We start from the raw sequence: 18,608 nt of genomic DNA, 5'->3' as shown, positions 1-18,608 counted from the left end.
TGTGTTTGTGTGTGTTTCAATGAATGCAATAGATGTTGGAGGACCTGCAGATCCCATCGCCCCCTCCATCATCATCCCTCCAAAGAACACCACGGTAACGGTGGGAAGAAATGATGCCATCATGGAGTGCGTTGCCAATGCAAGGTATGTATTCACAAAAAGATATGCAGTTGGAGGGAAAAGGACACAAAAAATATACATAGAGATGATAAAATCTCTACTTTTATTCCTCCTCAACATCTGATATTGTGATTTAAATCAGTCCGGAAATCTTTTGTTTGAACATGATCGAAAAAGTGTTTTGCACATCTCTCGTTTTGTACCTCTCCTCCATTCTTCCCTTTGATTCAAGGCTTTGCTCTGCTCTCCCTATCTCACACAGTCCCGGCTCTGAATTCTGACTATTATCTCCAATTCAAAGATTTAATCAGAATGACAGATGTATCAAATTTCACCCTCAACGCTCTTTAACCTTGAAACAGCATAAAAGTTTGTATTAATGTCACGTTCTCTATCTCTTGCTCTCTTTTTTCCCTTTCCTTTTCATCATTTTTGTCTCTCTCTCTCTCTCTTTTAGACCTCTTGTTAAAATGAGCGTCACTTGGAGGAAAGACGGCGTGGTGGTCAATACAGGAATCAGGGATTTTGGTCGCAGGCTTGTGATCAGTTTGCCTGCGGTCAGTGATAGTGGCTACTATGAGTGCGAGGCATCTCTTCGCAGTAGCAGCGTCCCCTCGGTGACCGCTGGCGCCTACCTGCATGTTCTTGGTAATTAAAACACAGCTGACACTTCAGTCCCACTCAGAGCACCTGGGTATTGCCTCAGCATGCTCGCTTTCGTGTTGAGAGAATTTAGAGTGAGATTTTTGGACTACCACGAGTAATTTAAGTGACGTTATGTACGACAGAGAAGGGCTGAATGAAAATTTGAATTCGAGATAATTTTGTAAATGTTTTAACAGAGCTGTGCTTTTGTCCTTCTGAAACAGAATATCCTCTGTTCATAAAAGAGCCACCAAGTCACATCACCGCAGAAATGGAGAAAGTGGTAGATATACCCTGTCAGGCACGAGGTTAGTCATTTTCTTCTGCTGTTGAATGAGCGAAACACAAAAAAGCATAAAAATCTAGCAACAAAAACAAAACAAGTAGACATCATGTTGAGGAGGTGAATCTTCTTCTGCAGGAACGCCGCAGCCAGACATTGTGTGGTATAAAGATGCGGTGCCTATCAGCCCAGTAAAGATCCCCAGGTACAAGGTGCTGGTTGGAGGCAGCCTGCAGATCAACGGCCTCCTGCCGGACGACACTGGGATGTTTCAGTGCTTTGCCCGCAATCTCGCAGGAGAAATCCAGACAAACACCTACTTGGCCGTTACAAGTACGCCTCTTTGGAAATTCTCATCTTTTCTCAGTCTTTGCATTTCCGAACTCGTAAATCTGATCCTCTTGTCTCATTTCTAATCCTCTTTTGTCGCGCTCCCCATCTTCTCTCCGACACCCATCTATCTATATATCGCCATGGCAGTGACAGACTTCTAACACTGGAAGCTTGTGCATTTATTGCCCTATTTTTGAATTAGACTCTGAGCAAGAGAAGCAGTGAGATGAGAGCGGCTTGTCAGAGTCTTAGAGCTGTCGCTGGGAATGAGACCTGACGGCTGCCCCCTTTGTCAAGTCTATTAAGCTCTCAGCTGCCGCCTGCTTTATTAGGGACAAAGCTGTTTATGTCTCTCATTATCATCTCTGTCTCACCTGATTTTCTTTAAATATATGCGTGCTTCTTTGTGTGTGTGGCTGATCCCACCCAGGTATTGCTCCCAACATCACGGCTGGCCCCTCTGACAGCGCGGTGATTGATGGCATGTCAGTCATTTTGCATTGTGAGACCTCAGGAGCCCCCCGCCCAGCCATCACTTGGCAGAAAGGTGCGTGGGCCAACAGTGTGAGCTTCCTTGTGGGGCATTTATTATGCAGCTTTTTTTTTGTCTTTACTTGCCAAAGTTACACAAGAGCTACAGAAAAGATCCACAATATAAATGCTCCCCAGCTAATCTTTATCTTTTTACTTCTGTTGCACTATTTACACTCCTATTATGTTACTCTGACATTTCTCCAATGCCCTAATCGCTATTTCCGTGTGCCCCACCATGTTCTCCCCTCTTTTGCTCCCTGTCCTCCTTCCGAAACCATCAATCACTCCTGCCCCTTTCCTGCAGGTGAACGCGTCTTGGCTAGCGGCTCAGTCCAGCTGCCTAGATTCACCCTGCTTGAGTCAGGCAGCCTGCTCATAAGCCCCTCCCACCTGTCTGATGCCGGGACCTACACCTGCATGGCCAGTAACTCGCGGGGCATTGATGAGGCCTCAGCTGACCTAGTGGTGTGGGGTAAGCTTAAATGAAGCAGATATAATCTGCTCGAAAAGCCATGATTAGCATTAGAAATTTCTTCATCAATACAGTGGGGAAGTAAGTATTAAAAAGATAATAAATTTTCTCATAATATACGTTTCTAATGATAATAGAAAATTCACATCAGATCTCAGTGAAACTAAAGTAATCCACACGTAAAAAAATCGAATCAAATAACTCAATAAATTAAAGCTGATACTTCCCTGTAATATCAGTCTTTTTTTCTATTTGAGACCAAATAATTTTTCTGTTTGTTTTACCATGCTGTTGAAAATCATTATTTAATCAAGATAAAATGTACCCTTTCAAAATCAAGCTTCTGAGTGCTCAAATCCTGACAGTTTCCTGCATGCCTGCTGCATCGCTCGGTATTTGTGCTGAAAATTACACAGTGTAGGAAAGATAGTGCTCCGTATAATGAGCCCAATCCTTTCTAGTCAACATCAGTAGGAAGAAGAAAAATACCAATCTCATTGACAAGCAGTCAAAAAGAAGGAAGTTGTTCAGGAATGTTTAAGTAGTTTGAATGCCACTGTACCAGCAAAAACTATTTCAGGTTAAAACAGTGGGGTAATGTCTCATTTTACAGGCAGAAATATGAACAGAAACCAGTCAGATTGAAAATCTCTAACAAGAATATCCACAGATTCGTATGATAAAACTAAAAATCATTATTGCTGTTTGCTTCAGCTGCTTCACCATGCTCAATATTGTCCATCACCTTACCGGTCATCACATAAAGTGTGACCACATTACAATACAATTTTAGCAACTTATAAGCTAAAACATCAGCTGAAATCTGTCAGTTTTTAGAAAGCAATCCTGTTCCTGTAGCTGGTTTAGTTCTAATTGATGAAAAGGAGACAAGTAAAAGCATGCAAAAGTAACAGTATTTTACTTTTTTATATTGTTGCAAATAAAATAAAGATGTTTCTTAAGTTCTTTTGAGTATCATTGGTACTATAACATAAAGATGAAAAGAGCATAATTTTACCTTAAAGTTGTCTTAAGCAGGTTCTCATTGCAATATTTCTGATAGAGATGTCAAAAAAAATAAAAAATTAGCAGAAGAGATGCACAGGTTTTAAAGGTCACTCATTGAAAGATCTTGATTTTCAAAAGGAAATTATGAGTAATACACTCAACCGCTAATTTCCAAGATATTCTAGTTACAATCACTAAGGTAACATGATCTTTTCACTGTAAATGAATGCAAACTATCAGTCCTTGAGCAGCCGTTGCAAAACACCCATTGAAATTACTGCGATGATTTATTCTGCTTCCGAGATACACTGAGTAAAAGATAAAATCCAGTCCACTAAGCTCTGTTAAATCCACTGTTCAAACATGTGGTCTCTGAGCACCAGCCTCTGGGTCTTTTCACAGCACGTACCCGCATCACTAAACCACCACAAGACCAGAGTGTCATCAAGGGAACCAAGGCTGTCATGACCTGCGGTGTGACCCACGACCCCAGCGTCACCATAAGGTAACTTTCACTTATCTGCGCTGCAAATTGATGGCTGATCTTCCATGAAGTATTTTCAATCTGGAAGACAAACTCAACCGAGAGTGGATTTAATTAGTTTATGAAATCTGGGCGATATCTTGTGGTAATCCAGCCTTGGAAAGACTCCAGCGAGGAGATTCGGAAACTGAAGATCGGATTGAGGAATTAGTTCATGGCCTCGCCTCGCTTCTCAGTCAGTCGTGAGCGCGATAGAGAACACGCAGCTGTCTCTGAGGGAGCAAAATGTCGTCTTGGGAGCCCAGTGATTAGAGTGCCTGTCACCTGTGGGCCTGCGACATTGATCAGATTGCAGGGTAAACAGATGAATATGTAAACAGCGTAATAACCTCAGACAGCGCCTTTAATTAAATGCAACACAGAGGAGATTAGCCGGAGAGCCCGAATAGCTGCAATTAATCACACTGGCTTGTGGCACTTGCATGCCTCAATGCATGCATAAGAGGGATCATATGTGCGGGTGGATGTCTGACATGACATGGAGTGGAATGGCTGGATGATATGTTGTGCACTGTATGTGTGGCGGAGACGGAGAGAGAGAGATGTTTTTCAGATTCAGAACACTTTGTTACCCACTTCACAAGGCTTTTCATCAGTGTCAGCAGCTTCTGTGTTTGCCGTATGATCTGACACAAGGAAAACAGATTTACTGTCACAACACTCAGGAGTAAAGAGTGGAAAGGCATAAGCCGGTGTATGTGTCCCGGTGAATGTGTGTTTGACACGCTTTTCAATCCTGCAGGTATGTGTGGGAGAAGAGCGGCTCGGTGATTGACGTGAACTCGTCGCCCCGCCTGCGCCTGGATCCTGACGGGACCCTCCACATCTCCCAGACGTGGTCGGGCGACATCGGAACATATACCTGCAGGGTGACCTCGGTGGGGGGCAACGATTCCCGTAGTGCCCACCTCCGAGTCAGGTCTGCACCTTATCTAACTGATCTTGATCTTGATGTCTGGGCTTTTTTTCTTTTTTTTCCTTGCCTACTTTAGTCTGGGGAGGTAATGATTGATGGCTGTTTTCTTCGCTGTTGCAATTTATTGTTGCTCCCCTCTGTAATCGATGAAATATCTCTAAAATCTACAATGGAAAACTCTCAGCTTAGCTGTTTGGTGCTATTATTTGGCACTTATCCTGTCTGAATTAATAATAATAACAAAAATAAGTTTATTTGTGCACTGTTTTTTTGTTGTTTTTTTTTTTTTTTAGATCTGAGAGACACTTTACAGGAATCACACAAAATCACTCAAAACACTTAAGCACATGATAATCATTGATCACTTGTTTCTCCTAAACACACATGTGCCTACAGGCAACTGCCTCATGCTCCAGAGAACCCAGTGGCGATCCTGAGTAGCACAGAAAAGAGGGCCATTAACCTCACGTGGGCCCAGGCCTTCGATGGCAACAGCCCACTGATCCGCTATACCATGGAGGTCTCCGAAAACAGTAAGCGTTCACTTTAAATTCTTCTTATTTGTAATTTCAAAAGTCAAGTTTCTTCTTCTTTCCTGTGTGATGTACTAATTTGCAGCCCCTTTATTATATTATGTCTCTATTGTTTCCCTTAAATTGTCCGCTGCTTCCTTTCATGCCTTTTGCAATCAGTGTAACTGAATTGCCTCACCCATCGGTTCCATGGGAACTAAATTGTGTTGATGTCCAATGCTCCTATCTCCTTTATTTTTTCTTCTTCCTCCAGATAAAATCAAAGAAGTTATGATGTTTTCACCCGCAGAGGGTAAATTGTTCGACCATTTCTCATTTAAGCTTTGGCTAAATTGAGAAAATGACAACTCATTAAAAAGAAAATGGATCTGAGGATGCAGATGGGATCTGGGTTTTAGATAATTGAATTGCAATCTGATCTTTAGAGGGAGTGCATGCAAAATAAATGACTTGTTTGTATAGGTGACTGCAATATTATTACAGAAAATGAAGCAATAATATAACACAGAATTCAAATTTGAGTTTGCCTGCACACAGGAGATGCTCCTGAAAACTCCTCAACCTGAAAAAAAAAGAAAAAGATTTCATATTTAGTGTGTGTTGCTCACAACTCGCTTTGTCTCATGTTTTCTATCTCAGATGCCCCTTGGACAGTACTGTTGGCTAACATTGAGCCTGAGTCGACAGGGGTGGTTGTCGGTGGCCTCATCCCAGCACGTTCCTACCAGTTCCGCCTGTGTGCTGTCAACGACGTCGGCAGAGGACAGTTCAGCAAAGAGACGGATCGGTGGGTGCTCAAAAATCCCTAAAACACCACTCGGAGTCTGTATAACTTAATTTGAACAGTGGTCCGTAGAAAAGTATTGCACTTGGAGGGCTTTTATTGCCCTGGAACAACTCGTTCTCCCCCTAGATCTTATCTTGGCAGTTCAATAGAAAATCCTGTAAGACCACTTTTTTCTTTTTTTTTTTTCCCCCCAACTCTTTGCTCTTACGCAATTGAGGGAGAGATGAACCAGCTTTCGGTCGGGCCATATTTTTTCAACATATAAGTGTGATTGAGCTTAAAATGTGCTTTGAGAAGATTTGATGGGTGCCCTGACCCAGCTTCCTCTCTTCCCTTCATATTAACTGTCGTTGCAGTGCTTCACGAGTGAAATAAACCGAGGCTTTGAAGAGGCGCGGACCCAGAATCTCAGGTGGATTCTGTCGATGAGCAAGACCAAACAATCTCATAAAGGGCAAACTCAAACAGGATCTGATGTTATTCGCTTGTACACACAAGTGTTTGACATGGCCCTTGTCAACATTCACTTCTTTTACACCTGCAAGTGAAAGCAACCGCATATCATCACGGTGCTTTATAACCAGCGCTCATTTACAGAATCCCCCGGTGAATTCACCAAAACAAGGGGAAAAATGGGGAGCGGGGTTACTGCATCAGAGAGAGCAACACTTTTCCAAGGCACTTCTTTGATCCTAAACACTCTGCTTTATCTCCTCCAGAGGGGCTGCTCCAGCACGTTGGGAAGAAATCAAGATGTCATCTTAAATTGACTTAAAAGAAAAATCTTCATGGAGCTCTCCTTCTTGTTCTGTGCTATCATTCTCTCCATCGTGCTGCTCCACTTTCGCCAAGGCCTCTTTGATCTTTTCTCTGCCACAGCGAGTGGTCCCTCTGCGGACAGCAGTATGGGGAATATGTTTTAGGCTAAAACACGACCCTACTTCCACAACTTTTCTTCATGGAGGGTTTTCAAAAAAAAAAAAAAAAAAAAGAAATACAAAAGCAAGGCTTTATCATGACTTGATGCGCTATGATGAAATGGGATAGAAATATGCAGAAACGTGTGATAATTAATGCATGGCTTCTCTCCTTGTCTCTTCTTGTACCTCGCTTTCCTCTTTTGCTTTCTTTTTTTCGCTGTAGACTGACTCTACCCGAGGAGCCTCCCAGCGCACCACCTCAAACTGTCATTGCAAGTGGCCGCACCAATCAGTCTATAATGATCCAGTGGCAGCCACCCCCAGAGAGCCATCAGAATGGGCCACTACAAGGCTACATCATCAGGTAAGAAAAGCTGCCATTTCTTTTTCTTTTCTGAGGATAGTTGCCCTGTTGGGTCAGTTCTGTTTCTACGAGTTAATAAATGTAATGCCAGTTTTTGTGTTACAATTTAGCTCAATGAGGTGCTTCCCATTAAAAGTGTACTAAGTTCTTCCACATGTCTCCTCTTTATATATATATATATATATATATATATATATATATATATATGTTCTTTTTTATCTCACTAATCTTGTTGCATGACTATATTGTCCTTGCCTCCCCCATCCATCAATTACTCTCTCTGCTGCCAGGTATTGTCTGTCAGGGCTTCCAGTCGATTGTCAGATGAAAAACATCACCAACCCTGACCAGAGCAGCCTGCTCCTGGAGGACCTCATCATCTGGACAAACTATGAGATTGAGGTGGCAGCCTACAACGGAGCAGGCACAGGCATCTATAGCCATAAAGTCACAGAGTGGACCCTGCAAGGAGGTAAGAGCAACAAAAACGGGACTTGTAGGTTGTGCTGGCTCAAATAAAAGATTGTTTATGTGGATCAAAAATTCCCTACTTAGAGGGAGTGCAGTTCATTTAGTTTTACATATTCCATTTACTTTATGTTTAAACGTTTGTTGGGGGGCATGATATTCAGCCTGCAGCATGAAATTTGTGTTTATAACTTAATGCAATAATCTGGTTTTAATGATCAAATTAAGAGTTTTCTTGGGAGTTTTCACCCCAATAGCATTAAGAAAGACACACCAGCGCCCACATCGTTAACGCAGCACTATTTCTGTTGCTTATTTTAGAAGTTTGCAGTCAGCACAGAAAAGCAGAGTTGTAAAGACATTGCCTGCTTGCCCTGTAGCATTTTTTTTAGCTAAAAATCTTTATAGATGCTGCATTACTGTATAACACAAAGTTCCTTACCTTATTACTCACAGAGTGTTGTTTTTCTTCTTTGTTTTGAAGTCTCTGCTTTTATTTTTCATGTTCATAATTTGGTAAAGTTCATGACAAGAAATAGGAAACATATTTTTAATACAGTTAATCACCTTGGTTTTCAGCTAATACCAATTTTTGGGGATTAGCTGGTTGGTGCTGCCTTATAATAACAAGAAAAGAACATTATTTCTGTCAGTTTTATTTTTGTTTCTTTTATATCTAGATTAATCTAAAATAATCTAATCTGTTTTTATAAGATGATTTAACTAGGGGGTATGGGGGGTATTAAATCCTAAATTATCTATGATTTATGACATTTTTGATTCAGTTTTACTTGCCACGCCCAGGCCTGATCACTGCCAGAAACAGGAGACCAATTAAACATAACCTGTCTGATATCAGGAAGTAGGCTAATACTCATTACAAAAACCAGAAGGTCATGCACTGAACTAGAAAACGTTCAAGAAAAAATTAGAGATAAATCAGCAACATCTATCAGTCTGCAAGGAATTCACAAAACCATTCCCAAAGCTTTTGCACTCTAGCAAACCACAATGAGGGCCATTATCCACAAATTGAAAAAAAAGATGGAAAAGTGGTCAATCTTCCCAGGAGTTGCTGCCTACCACAATTACCATCAGTGATTTTTCCAGCTGGTAGCAAAGGAACCAATGCAACCAAAAGATCAGAAAAACCTGTCTCACATTTGGCAGGACACATCATGATAATCCTCAAGACTTCCTGTGAGATGGTTTTCTTTTCCGATTTAATATCACAATGATGATTAATCAGTGGAACTATGAATTAGACTTTCGATGAACAAATTATGTAGGAAAATGCCTAGCCATGATCTTGAGCTCAATATTGTAGCAGGACAGTAATTTCAAGCACACTAGGATTCTACATGTAAATGTCTCTGAGTGGTCTAGTCAAAGTTTGGCTTTAGATCAGCTTGACATGAAGTGGTGTGAGTAAACATAAATTGCTCCAGGTGTGGTTGAATTATAGCAATTCTACATTGAACATGGTGGCAGAATTCCTCCACAGTGATGCAAAAGACTAATTTGCAGTTATTTCAAATTATTCAAATGGCGTTTTTTGCAACCTATAGTCACTTTTTTTCCCCTAAAATGAATTAAATTAACATTTGAAAACTGCATATTTTATTAACTCTGGATGTTATAGTCTGATTTTAGCCTTGTTTGGTGAGCTGGAACAATGTTAACAAAAGTATAATATGGATGTAGAATAAATCTGTAAGGGATAAAAACCTCTTCTATGCACTGTACAATTGTTTGCTATATTATCTGCTCTTTGAGGACACAACACTTGACATTCATCTTTTGTGCTTAGGAGAGTTTTTTATATCTGAATGATTCATGGATCTGAGTTAACTGGCTGAACAAACAAAAGAAACACATTCATCTAAAAATGGTTGAGTACCTTGTCTACACTTAGTTAAACAAGCAGGTAAGGTTCAAAGAAAACATTGAACGACCGCCAACCTGAGAAGAACTATTGATTAAGACCAAGTCCTTGATCATTCGGAGATTTAGCTCCCTGGAGACCAAATTATCAATTCCAACAACAATTTCCAATGTATTTTATTGGGATGTTACTTTTTTTCCTTTCTCATCTTGAGGCAAACTTCAAACACTACTATTCACGACTTTCTCTCAATCATGGTTTCCTTGCTACTTCAATCATGGTTAAAGGCCTGATGTAAGGAGTGCACAACAAATGCTTGTTATGTTGACTAATTTTTCCACCTGAGTTGGGAATCTCTGCAGCTCCTCCAAAGGTACCATCTTGGCTGCTTCTGTTATTATTGCTTGCCTGGATTGTCAGTGTAGGAAGGCTATGTCTTTGCAGATTTGCAACTGTGTCATAATTTTTATATTTATGAAAAATGGATTGAACAGTGCTGCAGGGCATGTCTGATTATATTTTATAAGCCATCCCTCCTTTAAACTTTACCCACAACTTTACTCTGTTACTGATTGGTTCCTGGATTAATTTACTCATCCCAGCAACTGTTTTACTGGATTATATTAATGGGATATCAGTTTTGTACAAAAAATTTTTTTCAAAAAGTTTGAATATGTTTAACCTGTTCCACATTATGCCAAAGCATGCACCTAATCTACGCCCAAATTAATTTTGATCTCCATTGTCAATGATATTAATTATTAGTAACACAGAATTCAAATCAGTTATTATAACAACTTGTGAGTGGAGAAATGTTTATTCTGAATTATTTAAAAAGTTTGTTGCACTTTCTTAGAACATATTTAATTAATCCTGTCAGCCAAATACTAATTTAACTGACAAAAGTCACTCTTGTGTCATACCTCTCCGTGTTTCTTAAGGATTTGGTTTAGAATGATTTGTTCTTCATTTGTTCATGCTGAGTAAAGTAATTAGAACATTCCTTTCACACTCTGTGGTACCGTCATGCCTACTGATTCAAATATATTTGTCTTCCTTTCTCTCTCTTGTGAGGATCAGAGTCACAGTTACTATAAATCACCAAAATCTATGTTGCTTCTAGAAGGAGCTAAGCTTCAAAATGCCTGGCTCTTCAGAAAATAATGAGGCTCAGTCTTTTAAATCACACATTCCCACAGTGACTGTCAATAGAATTTTATTGTTGGGTATAAATCTGAACACTAATAGGAGCGATTCATAAAAAAGCTTCGAACAAACAAGAAAACAAGAAATACTGACAACCCAGCCTTTGCTTGGTTTGGTAAACGTCTTGGCCAATCACATCAAAGTTAATATGTAGTTTGAAATTCTGCAACAGCCTTTACCGTATGGAACATCTCAAGCGTTGCATATTTTATGCATTTTTAGGCCTTTTAAAGTTCTGGAAGAACAAACAGACTCAAAACTGTGAATCCCTGTCATGCTAAATCAAGTGTTTCAGGGAAAACGGTGCATCACTAAATATTTTCAGCAGCTCACACAAAAAATTAATGAATAAATAAATAAAGCGCCCGTAAGAGTTCCTCTACCTACTGAAAAATATTTTTTTTCCACTCCACAATGTCTGTTGTTATTAGTAAAGGAATGGCATTTATTTCTGCCAATCTGTCACAGTCAGATGATTAGAAAATACTTCACATGCTTCAGGAATAATGGATTCTGTTGTGAAAAAAACATTCTGCACTCTCTGTGAGATAACCACTTAATTTATAAGTTAAAGATCGTAATAAGCTTTGATGTGGTACTACATTTCTTATGAAACAAAAGACTGGTGTTTGTAAAACTCTTAAGTGTTCAGTTTTCTATATATTTTGTTTCAACTGCAAAAAACTGGATTTCATCATCTGAGCTGTTTTATTGAAAAACGCCAATAAGATAGGTGTTGTTTAGCTAAACATTCAGTAATTGTTTTTTTTTTCTATTCTCCTGAATAATTAAATCTGGATCAGTGTTAACATTTAGATGAGGTTTTGAGAGAATTCAGAGGGGACATCAGGACTGATATGGTCCCATCAGCGTCATTAATGTGCAACTCACTAACTGTTTTCCGGTGTTACATCAGGATGGCGTGCTCACTTCAAACAAACTGCTGCAGGGTTTACCTGGAAGCTGCCTGAGGCAACCGCTCTCACACCCCGTTTGACTGCCGTGTTCTTACCTTCCCAAATGAGCTAAAATACAGGTTCCTTCACCCTGATTCTCACGCTTCGAATAGAAGTCCGGTCTGAAAAGAATAGCTCTTGTGAAATTCCAAGTCCCGCTTTTCCCCATCTCATTACTATTCCTCTTTCTTTTCATCCCTTTGCTTGTCTTCCCGTGTCTTCTCTAATCCCTATGCCTCCCTGAATCTCTTGCTTTCTCCTCTCTTTGGATCAGTGCCCACTGTGCCACCGGGAAACGTACAAGCTGAAGCTGTCAACTCCACCACTGTGCGTTACACCTGGAGTGCCCCAAGTCCTCAGTTTATCAATGGAATCAACCAGGGATACAAGGTGAGCACCTCGTTTCTGTCAACTAGTGCACTCTAGTGGCTAGTGGTAGCAGGGCAGTCTTTTGCCTTCATCTGATAAAGAACTAATAATGTATCACTGTGCTGAAAATCTCATTATTCAGCTTGTCATGAGCTTAATTATTGTTAATTGCTTGCGATAACTTCTTTTTTGTATTATTTTTAATTACTTGCACAATGTTCCATGTTTTCTATCGCCTCATCTCCAGCTCTTGGCATGGGAACTCAGTCGCTCTAACGAGGTCACAGTGGTTATGGTGCAGCCCAACTTTCAGGACAGCGTGCATGTGGGTTACATCTCTGGCCTTAAAAGGTTCACAGAATACTACACTTCGGTATTATGCTTCACTACCCCCGGAGATGGACCCCGTAGCCCCCCTCAGCGGTTACGAACACATGAGGATAGTATGTATTTTTTTTAATGCAAGGTTGTGTTCAGAATTAATTTAAATAAAATCATCAAAAAGAGTGATGTTTTGGGTCCTGATTCGATGTTTGTTTGTTCTGTTTTTAGCCCCGGGTGCAGTAGGACACCTTAGTTTCACAGACATCCTGGACACTTCATTAAAGGTCAGCTGGAAGGAGCCACAAGAGAAAAATGGCATTCTTACAGGTATCTAAAAAGTGTAATATTTCAGTGCTTTGCAAAATTACTTAAATTCTCCGAACTCTTCCAAAGTTTGTCTCATTACAACCAGAAACTTCAATGTATTATATTGTTGAGGTGAAGACTTGAGCAACACCACCACCTTTATCACCAACCAGAATGTGTTGACTGGTTAATAAAGTAGAGGGATAGGGAGTTCAGTACCTCAATTGTCACAGGAGTTTTGACCTTTCCAGATCTTTGTCACTCTCCTTGCACCTGTAGATTGCATGTATTACTTTTGATTTTTTTCTGTAGCACCTCCAATTACACCCTCACTTTGTTTTTAGTTCATGTTCTCCTTGCCTACTCTCTCAGTTTAGGCGCATGAGTAGATTTGCAGTTATTCTACTCTTTTTTTTATGTTTGGATGATGGATTAACCGAACAGATGTGTTTTCCTTTTGATGTGTTTTATAACTTAACTCTGCTTTAACCTTCTCTACAACTTTACCACTGACCTTTGTGCTGTACTTTGATCTTTATAATGCTGATTGTTCCCTCATGTTTTCTAAAAAAAAAAAAAACCTCTGAAGTCTTCACAGAACAGTTGTGTGTACATACTAAGTTTAAATCCCACTCATGGAGTATTTTCACTAATGAGGTGACTTCTTAAGGCATGTGTCATTTTAGTTCTACTTCACAATTATTCACATCTTTGTGCTGGTCTAATAAAGTAGATTGAAATGTGTGGTGGTAACAAGACAATATTTCAAGAAATTGAAGTGAATGCTTCAGAGCCCCTTTTTATGTTACTGAAATCTTCAAAGATCAGTTTTTTTGTTTTTTTTTGGTTTAATGCACAGTATTTTAAAATGTATTTCAGGGTATCGTATCTCCTGGGAGGAGTTCAACAGGACCAACACCAGAGTGACCCATTATTTGCCCAACCTGACTCAGGAGTATAAGGTTACAGGACTCACTGCACTCACTACTTACACCATTCAAGTGGCGGCCATGACTTCCAAAGGCCAAGGTCAGCTTTCTGCATCGACCATATCGTCTGGTGTGCCTCCAGGTCAGTGTTCTAATGAGAGCTGAGAAGTGGCATGACAATTACACAAAACTATTGGACAAGAAGCTGGCTCCTTTTCTGCCGTGACACACAATCTGTTTGCTGCTTCCCCCAAAACCTTCTTTGAACAGAGCTGCCCGGTCCTCCCACCAACTTAGCCATCTCTAACATCGGCCCACGTTCGGTCAACCTGCAGTTCAAACCAGGCTATGATGGCAAGACATCAATTTCTCGCTGGTTGGTTGAAGCTCAGGTAAGAAAAAATCCACTTTTATTTTAACTTCCAACAACAGTGCATTCATTAACTGGATTTTTTTTTTTGTCAGTTTTATTTGCTTAGCTGCTTATGCAAGCTCATGTCCCTGTGCATTTCAGATTGGTATAATTGGGGAAAACGAAGAGTGGCTGATGGTTCAGGAGCTGCCTAATGAACCTGATGCTAGGTCGCTGGAGGTCCTCGACCTAAACCCTTACACTTTTTACAGGTGCTCTCCTGCATACCAACAAACTCTTATACTCATGCAATACATATAAAAAGCGTCCTCTCCACATCACTCAAATTTAACTGAAAATGTCTTTATTCTTTCACCCCATATTTTACTCCTCAGTTTAAATTGGTTGCCTTTTGGTACTACTGTTTTTTTAAGTTGTATGTTTAAAAACACAGTATATCACAAAAGGTTCTAAATTACTTGCTACAGGTACTTAATATTTTGTTTTATTGGAATCACACATTTAAATGTACGTTAATGTGATTTGATGTTTTGGACCAACACAGAGCATCATATTATTATAAGTTGAAAGGATAATTATCCAATTCTTTTTACATACATTGACTTTTTTTTTCTTTTTGGGATAGGCTATGGTGTTTTCATATTGTGTCCACTTTAATCTGATAATCTTAAATAAAATTCAGAGCAGACAGTTGCCCTCAGAAATCAAATTAGGGAATAGTGTTCACTCTTATGTAATTATTCAGTTTAAATAGAGTTCTTCTATGAAAGATCCAAATGTTTGTTAATTAAGGAATATTATTTAAAAAATACAGAACATAGTGGATAGTAAAATGTTCACCTCCTAGCAGGACAAAAATAGCAAAGCCAGAGATACATTGGAAAGTATTGAAGGGTCAAATTAAAGACCTAAATCAATCATGTTTTTCTACTTCACAGTTATGCTGTGCCTTGTATTGTTGTCTCACATAAAAATCCCAATCATATTCATACATGAAAATATGTTTTTGGCTCTAGCATAACAAAACCTAAAATAATCCTTGGCGTATGAATACCTTTGGAGGGACTCTCAATGTAATACCATTATTAAAGTATAGTGACTATTTTATGTGAGGGTTTGTTTCATATTAAACAGTATAGATGGCTGAGAGGTTTTATCTGCTAACAGCAGGTTTCATTTATTTCAGGTTCAGGATGCGTCAAGTCAACATTGTTGGCACCAGTCCTCCAAGTCAGCCCTCCAGGAAGATCCAGACGCTTCAAGCTCCTCCAGACATCTCCCCTGCCAACGTGACCCTTCGCACAGCCAGTGAGACCAGCCTGTGGCTTCGCTGGGTGGTAAGTCTTAGCTGCATACTGGTCCTGAAAAAACAGCATGACACTGGGTAGTTTAATTAGATTTTCAGGGACATTTTTCTGATTTTGTGATGAACGATTTGAAATGGCTTATTTTCTTTTAACGTCTCTCTTGAGTATAAGCTTTAAATGTAATGATGGAACTAAAAAGAAATTGGCAAAATGTCCTTGAGTTGGTAGATAAGCTTAGTAAAAACTTGATTTAGGTGATTAGGTATTATAAAGTTTGACATTCAGTAACTTTTTCAGCTCTCGCTTTTCCACTATTGGGGCTTTTTTAATAAGATAAATGAGTACATGCAGTATTACTGATAGGGATGTTGAAAGCTGGATATTCTGGTGTCCTTGGGATGCCTGCTTTCTGCATCAGCATTTGGCAGTGTACTCTTTACCACATCTGTCTATTAACATCCCTCCACCGGTGCTTAAGACATGAGTCACAGAGATTTGTCATATCATTGAAGCCATTGCAAGATTAAAAAGAGCGAATCTACCTGGATTTAAAGAAACAGGGGATTGTCAGCAGTGGAATCTGCTCTGCAGGCTGATGACAAAGCTTAATGACCAGTACTAAAGCTGGATGTTATAAAACCTGCACCTTCTTTAGGCTGCTGTTCAGAACACCTAAAGTGGATCATAAGGGACACCATTAAAATGTCAAGAAACAGGAAGCTTGAAAAGATTATATATGCTGACATTTAAAATATAAAACAAAAATGTTCAATGGCACAACTGTGCATACATTTAAACTAATATCTTCTTGAACCACATTTTGCTCTAAATTAGCATTTAGTCTTCTTTGGTAGGAGTCCAACACACATCCTGATTTGATAGTATCTTCCCACTCAACCTTTCAAAAATTCTCCAAATCTGTACATTCCAGGTTTATCAGATTTATTGTAATTGATGACAGGTGGCAACATAAGATAATAATAAAATTTCAAAAAAATTATTTAAAGAGATATTTCAACAAAGTATTAGTTTTATAGCACAGCTTTTTTACCCTTATGATTTTTTTTACTAGAAATTTCCAGGATATGTGTAAGATCATATGTGAAGAGAGTGTAATTTTTACATTGAAAAAATTGCATTTTACCAGGCATGTGTACACTTTAGAGAATATATAAATTTCCTGCAAATCTGTTCTAACTGGGTTAAGCACTAAACATCACTTTATAAACTGCTAACTGCCTCTCACAGTTTTTGTTGATGCCTCTTGTGTGTTGTTAAATTGCTGTGAAGTGCAGCCTCTCATGTGTTATTATTTCATTATGGACCCAGACAAGGAAGATATAATTCATATTGGTTTTAAACCGTGAGTGGGAAGGTAAAAAAACCAACAACAATCCTCTCAGCCTCTTCCAGAGTGGGAATACAATGGCAATCCAGATTTTGTCGGCTACCGCATCCAATACTTCAAAGCGGGATCAAAAGGGGGCGTTCTGTCTCACGTCATCATGGACCGGCTGGAGAGAGAGTTCACTATAGAGGACTTAGAAGAGTGGACAGAGTACGAGGTCAGGGTTCAGGCTGTCAACGGCATTGGATCAGGACCTTGGAGCCAAGCAGTCCATGGCAGGACCAGGGAGTCTGGTGAGGAAGATTAAGAGTGAATGTAGAGAACTTAGACCCTGTAATTATTATTGAATGGCAGTAAAACAATACAGTCTTCTACCGCAGTGCCGTCCAGTGGCCCCACAAATGTGTCAGCATTTGCCACCACCTCCAGCAGCATCCTCGTGCGCTGGGGAGAAGTTCAAGAGGCAGACCGCAACGGACTCATCCTGGGCTACAAGGTATTTCAAACTACTTTTTTTTTTTTCTTCTTTAGAAGTCAGATTATTGTAAATCTTCTGCATCACTCAGGTTGTGTTTAAGGAGAAGGACTCAGACACAGCACCCCTCTTCTGGACAGTAGAGGGCAACAACAGTCATAGTGTCCAACTGACTGGTCTGGGGAAGTATGTCCTGTATGAGATCCAAGTCCTGGCCTTCACACGAATTGGAGACGGAAGGAGCAGCTCGCCTCCTATTCTAGAGAGGACACTGGATGATGGTAAACACAACTTTTACAAATCAGACATTAGATGATCAAAATGTTGATTTAATTCCAAACCAATAGTTTGGAATAAAATATTTGGAAACTGCTGGTTTGGAATAGCCTATTTAATATTTGCTACAGTCCATTTTGTAGACAAATTTCTGTGGTCTATTATGCCTTGAATATGAAAAAGTCAAATATGCAGCATTGTTAAAATATCTATTTGCCATGCTTTTACTGTATTCTAACTATATTTTCTTATTTTTAATGTATTTTGTCTCCATTACAATATTTTTTTATTTAAATTTTGTATTGGTTCTACCTTGTTTTCATATACATTTAAACTTTTGACTTGTTATATTCTACACAACATTGATACAGGTTATTATTAGTATATACAAAACAAAAAATAACATTTTCCTAAGCTTACAGGACACTAAAAATAAATAAATACATGAATAAATAAAGCATAGATGTGCGCGAACATTTATTTTGAAAACGTTCAAGCTTTCCCCACAAGCTTAAAGTTTTATCGCATTGTGTCAAAGTAAAAACATGTTCTTGCTATCTTTGTTATGTTATTTTGTTTCATAATAGAGAAATCTCTAAGGACTATTAATAATTTCTATTTTATTGTACGTGTGATAGTACCAGGGCCTCCGGTTGGCATTCTGTTCCCTGAAGTCAGAACAACCTCAGTCAGACTCATCTGGCAGCCCCCTGCGCAGCCCAACGGCATCATTCTCGGTAAGATTACACGGTCGGGCAAGGCAGTGGAGAGTTATTTGTGTTACATTTTTAAATAGCATTTGAGTTCAAAAGGCTGCATGAGTCCTTAAAGTCAAAAATGACGTGAAATCATTTATGGAGGACCATAAACACATAAAACAAGAAAAATATTTGCTAAAGTAACACGAGGCAGATAAAGAAACATGTT

General features: G+C 39.4%; 1 protein-coding gene across 4 annotated transcripts in view; it reads left to right on the top strand.

Annotated features, from left to right (window-relative positions):
• LOC102220330 (protein sidekick-2-like) overlaps positions 1–18,608 on the top strand; it is a 110,929-nt gene that overhangs the window by 77,994 nt on the left and 14,327 nt on the right. For all 4 annotated transcript variants that reach the window (XM_023349539.1, XM_023349540.1, XM_023349538.1 and 1 more), the window contains exons 6-28: positions 33–144; positions 578–768; positions 990–1,073; positions 1,187–1,381; positions 1,812–1,928; positions 2,220–2,387; positions 3,798–3,900; positions 4,682–4,858; positions 5,252–5,388; positions 6,028–6,175; positions 7,319–7,459; positions 7,750–7,931; positions 12,249–12,364; positions 12,591–12,786; positions 12,896–12,994; positions 13,853–14,044; positions 14,173–14,294; positions 14,417–14,526; positions 15,462–15,612; positions 16,986–17,223; positions 17,311–17,426; positions 17,497–17,686; positions 18,320–18,418. In XM_023349539.1, coding sequence (XP_023205307.1) covers positions 33–144; positions 578–768; positions 990–1,073; positions 1,187–1,381; positions 1,812–1,928; positions 2,220–2,387; positions 3,798–3,900; positions 4,682–4,858; positions 5,252–5,388; positions 6,028–6,175; positions 7,319–7,459; positions 7,750–7,931; positions 12,249–12,364; positions 12,591–12,786; positions 12,896–12,994; positions 13,853–14,044; positions 14,173–14,294; positions 14,417–14,526; positions 15,462–15,612; positions 16,986–17,223; positions 17,311–17,426; positions 17,497–17,686; positions 18,320–18,418 — 3,384 coding nt within the window. The remainder of the gene's footprint in view (positions 1–32; positions 145–577; positions 769–989; positions 1,074–1,186; positions 1,382–1,811; positions 1,929–2,219; positions 2,388–3,797; positions 3,901–4,681; positions 4,859–5,251; positions 5,389–6,027; positions 6,176–7,318; positions 7,460–7,749; positions 7,932–12,248; positions 12,365–12,590; positions 12,787–12,895; positions 12,995–13,852; positions 14,045–14,172; positions 14,295–14,416; positions 14,527–15,461; positions 15,613–16,985; positions 17,224–17,310; positions 17,427–17,496; positions 17,687–18,319; positions 18,419–18,608) is intronic.

Source organism: Xiphophorus maculatus, chromosome 16 (genome assembly GCF_002775205.1).
Source record: "Xiphophorus maculatus strain JP 163 A chromosome 16, X_maculatus-5.0-male, whole genome shotgun sequence".
Lineage (NCBI taxonomy): Eukaryota > Metazoa > Chordata > Actinopteri > Cyprinodontiformes > Poeciliidae > Xiphophorus > Xiphophorus maculatus.
This window is presented reverse-complemented; position numbering and strand designations above follow the sequence as displayed.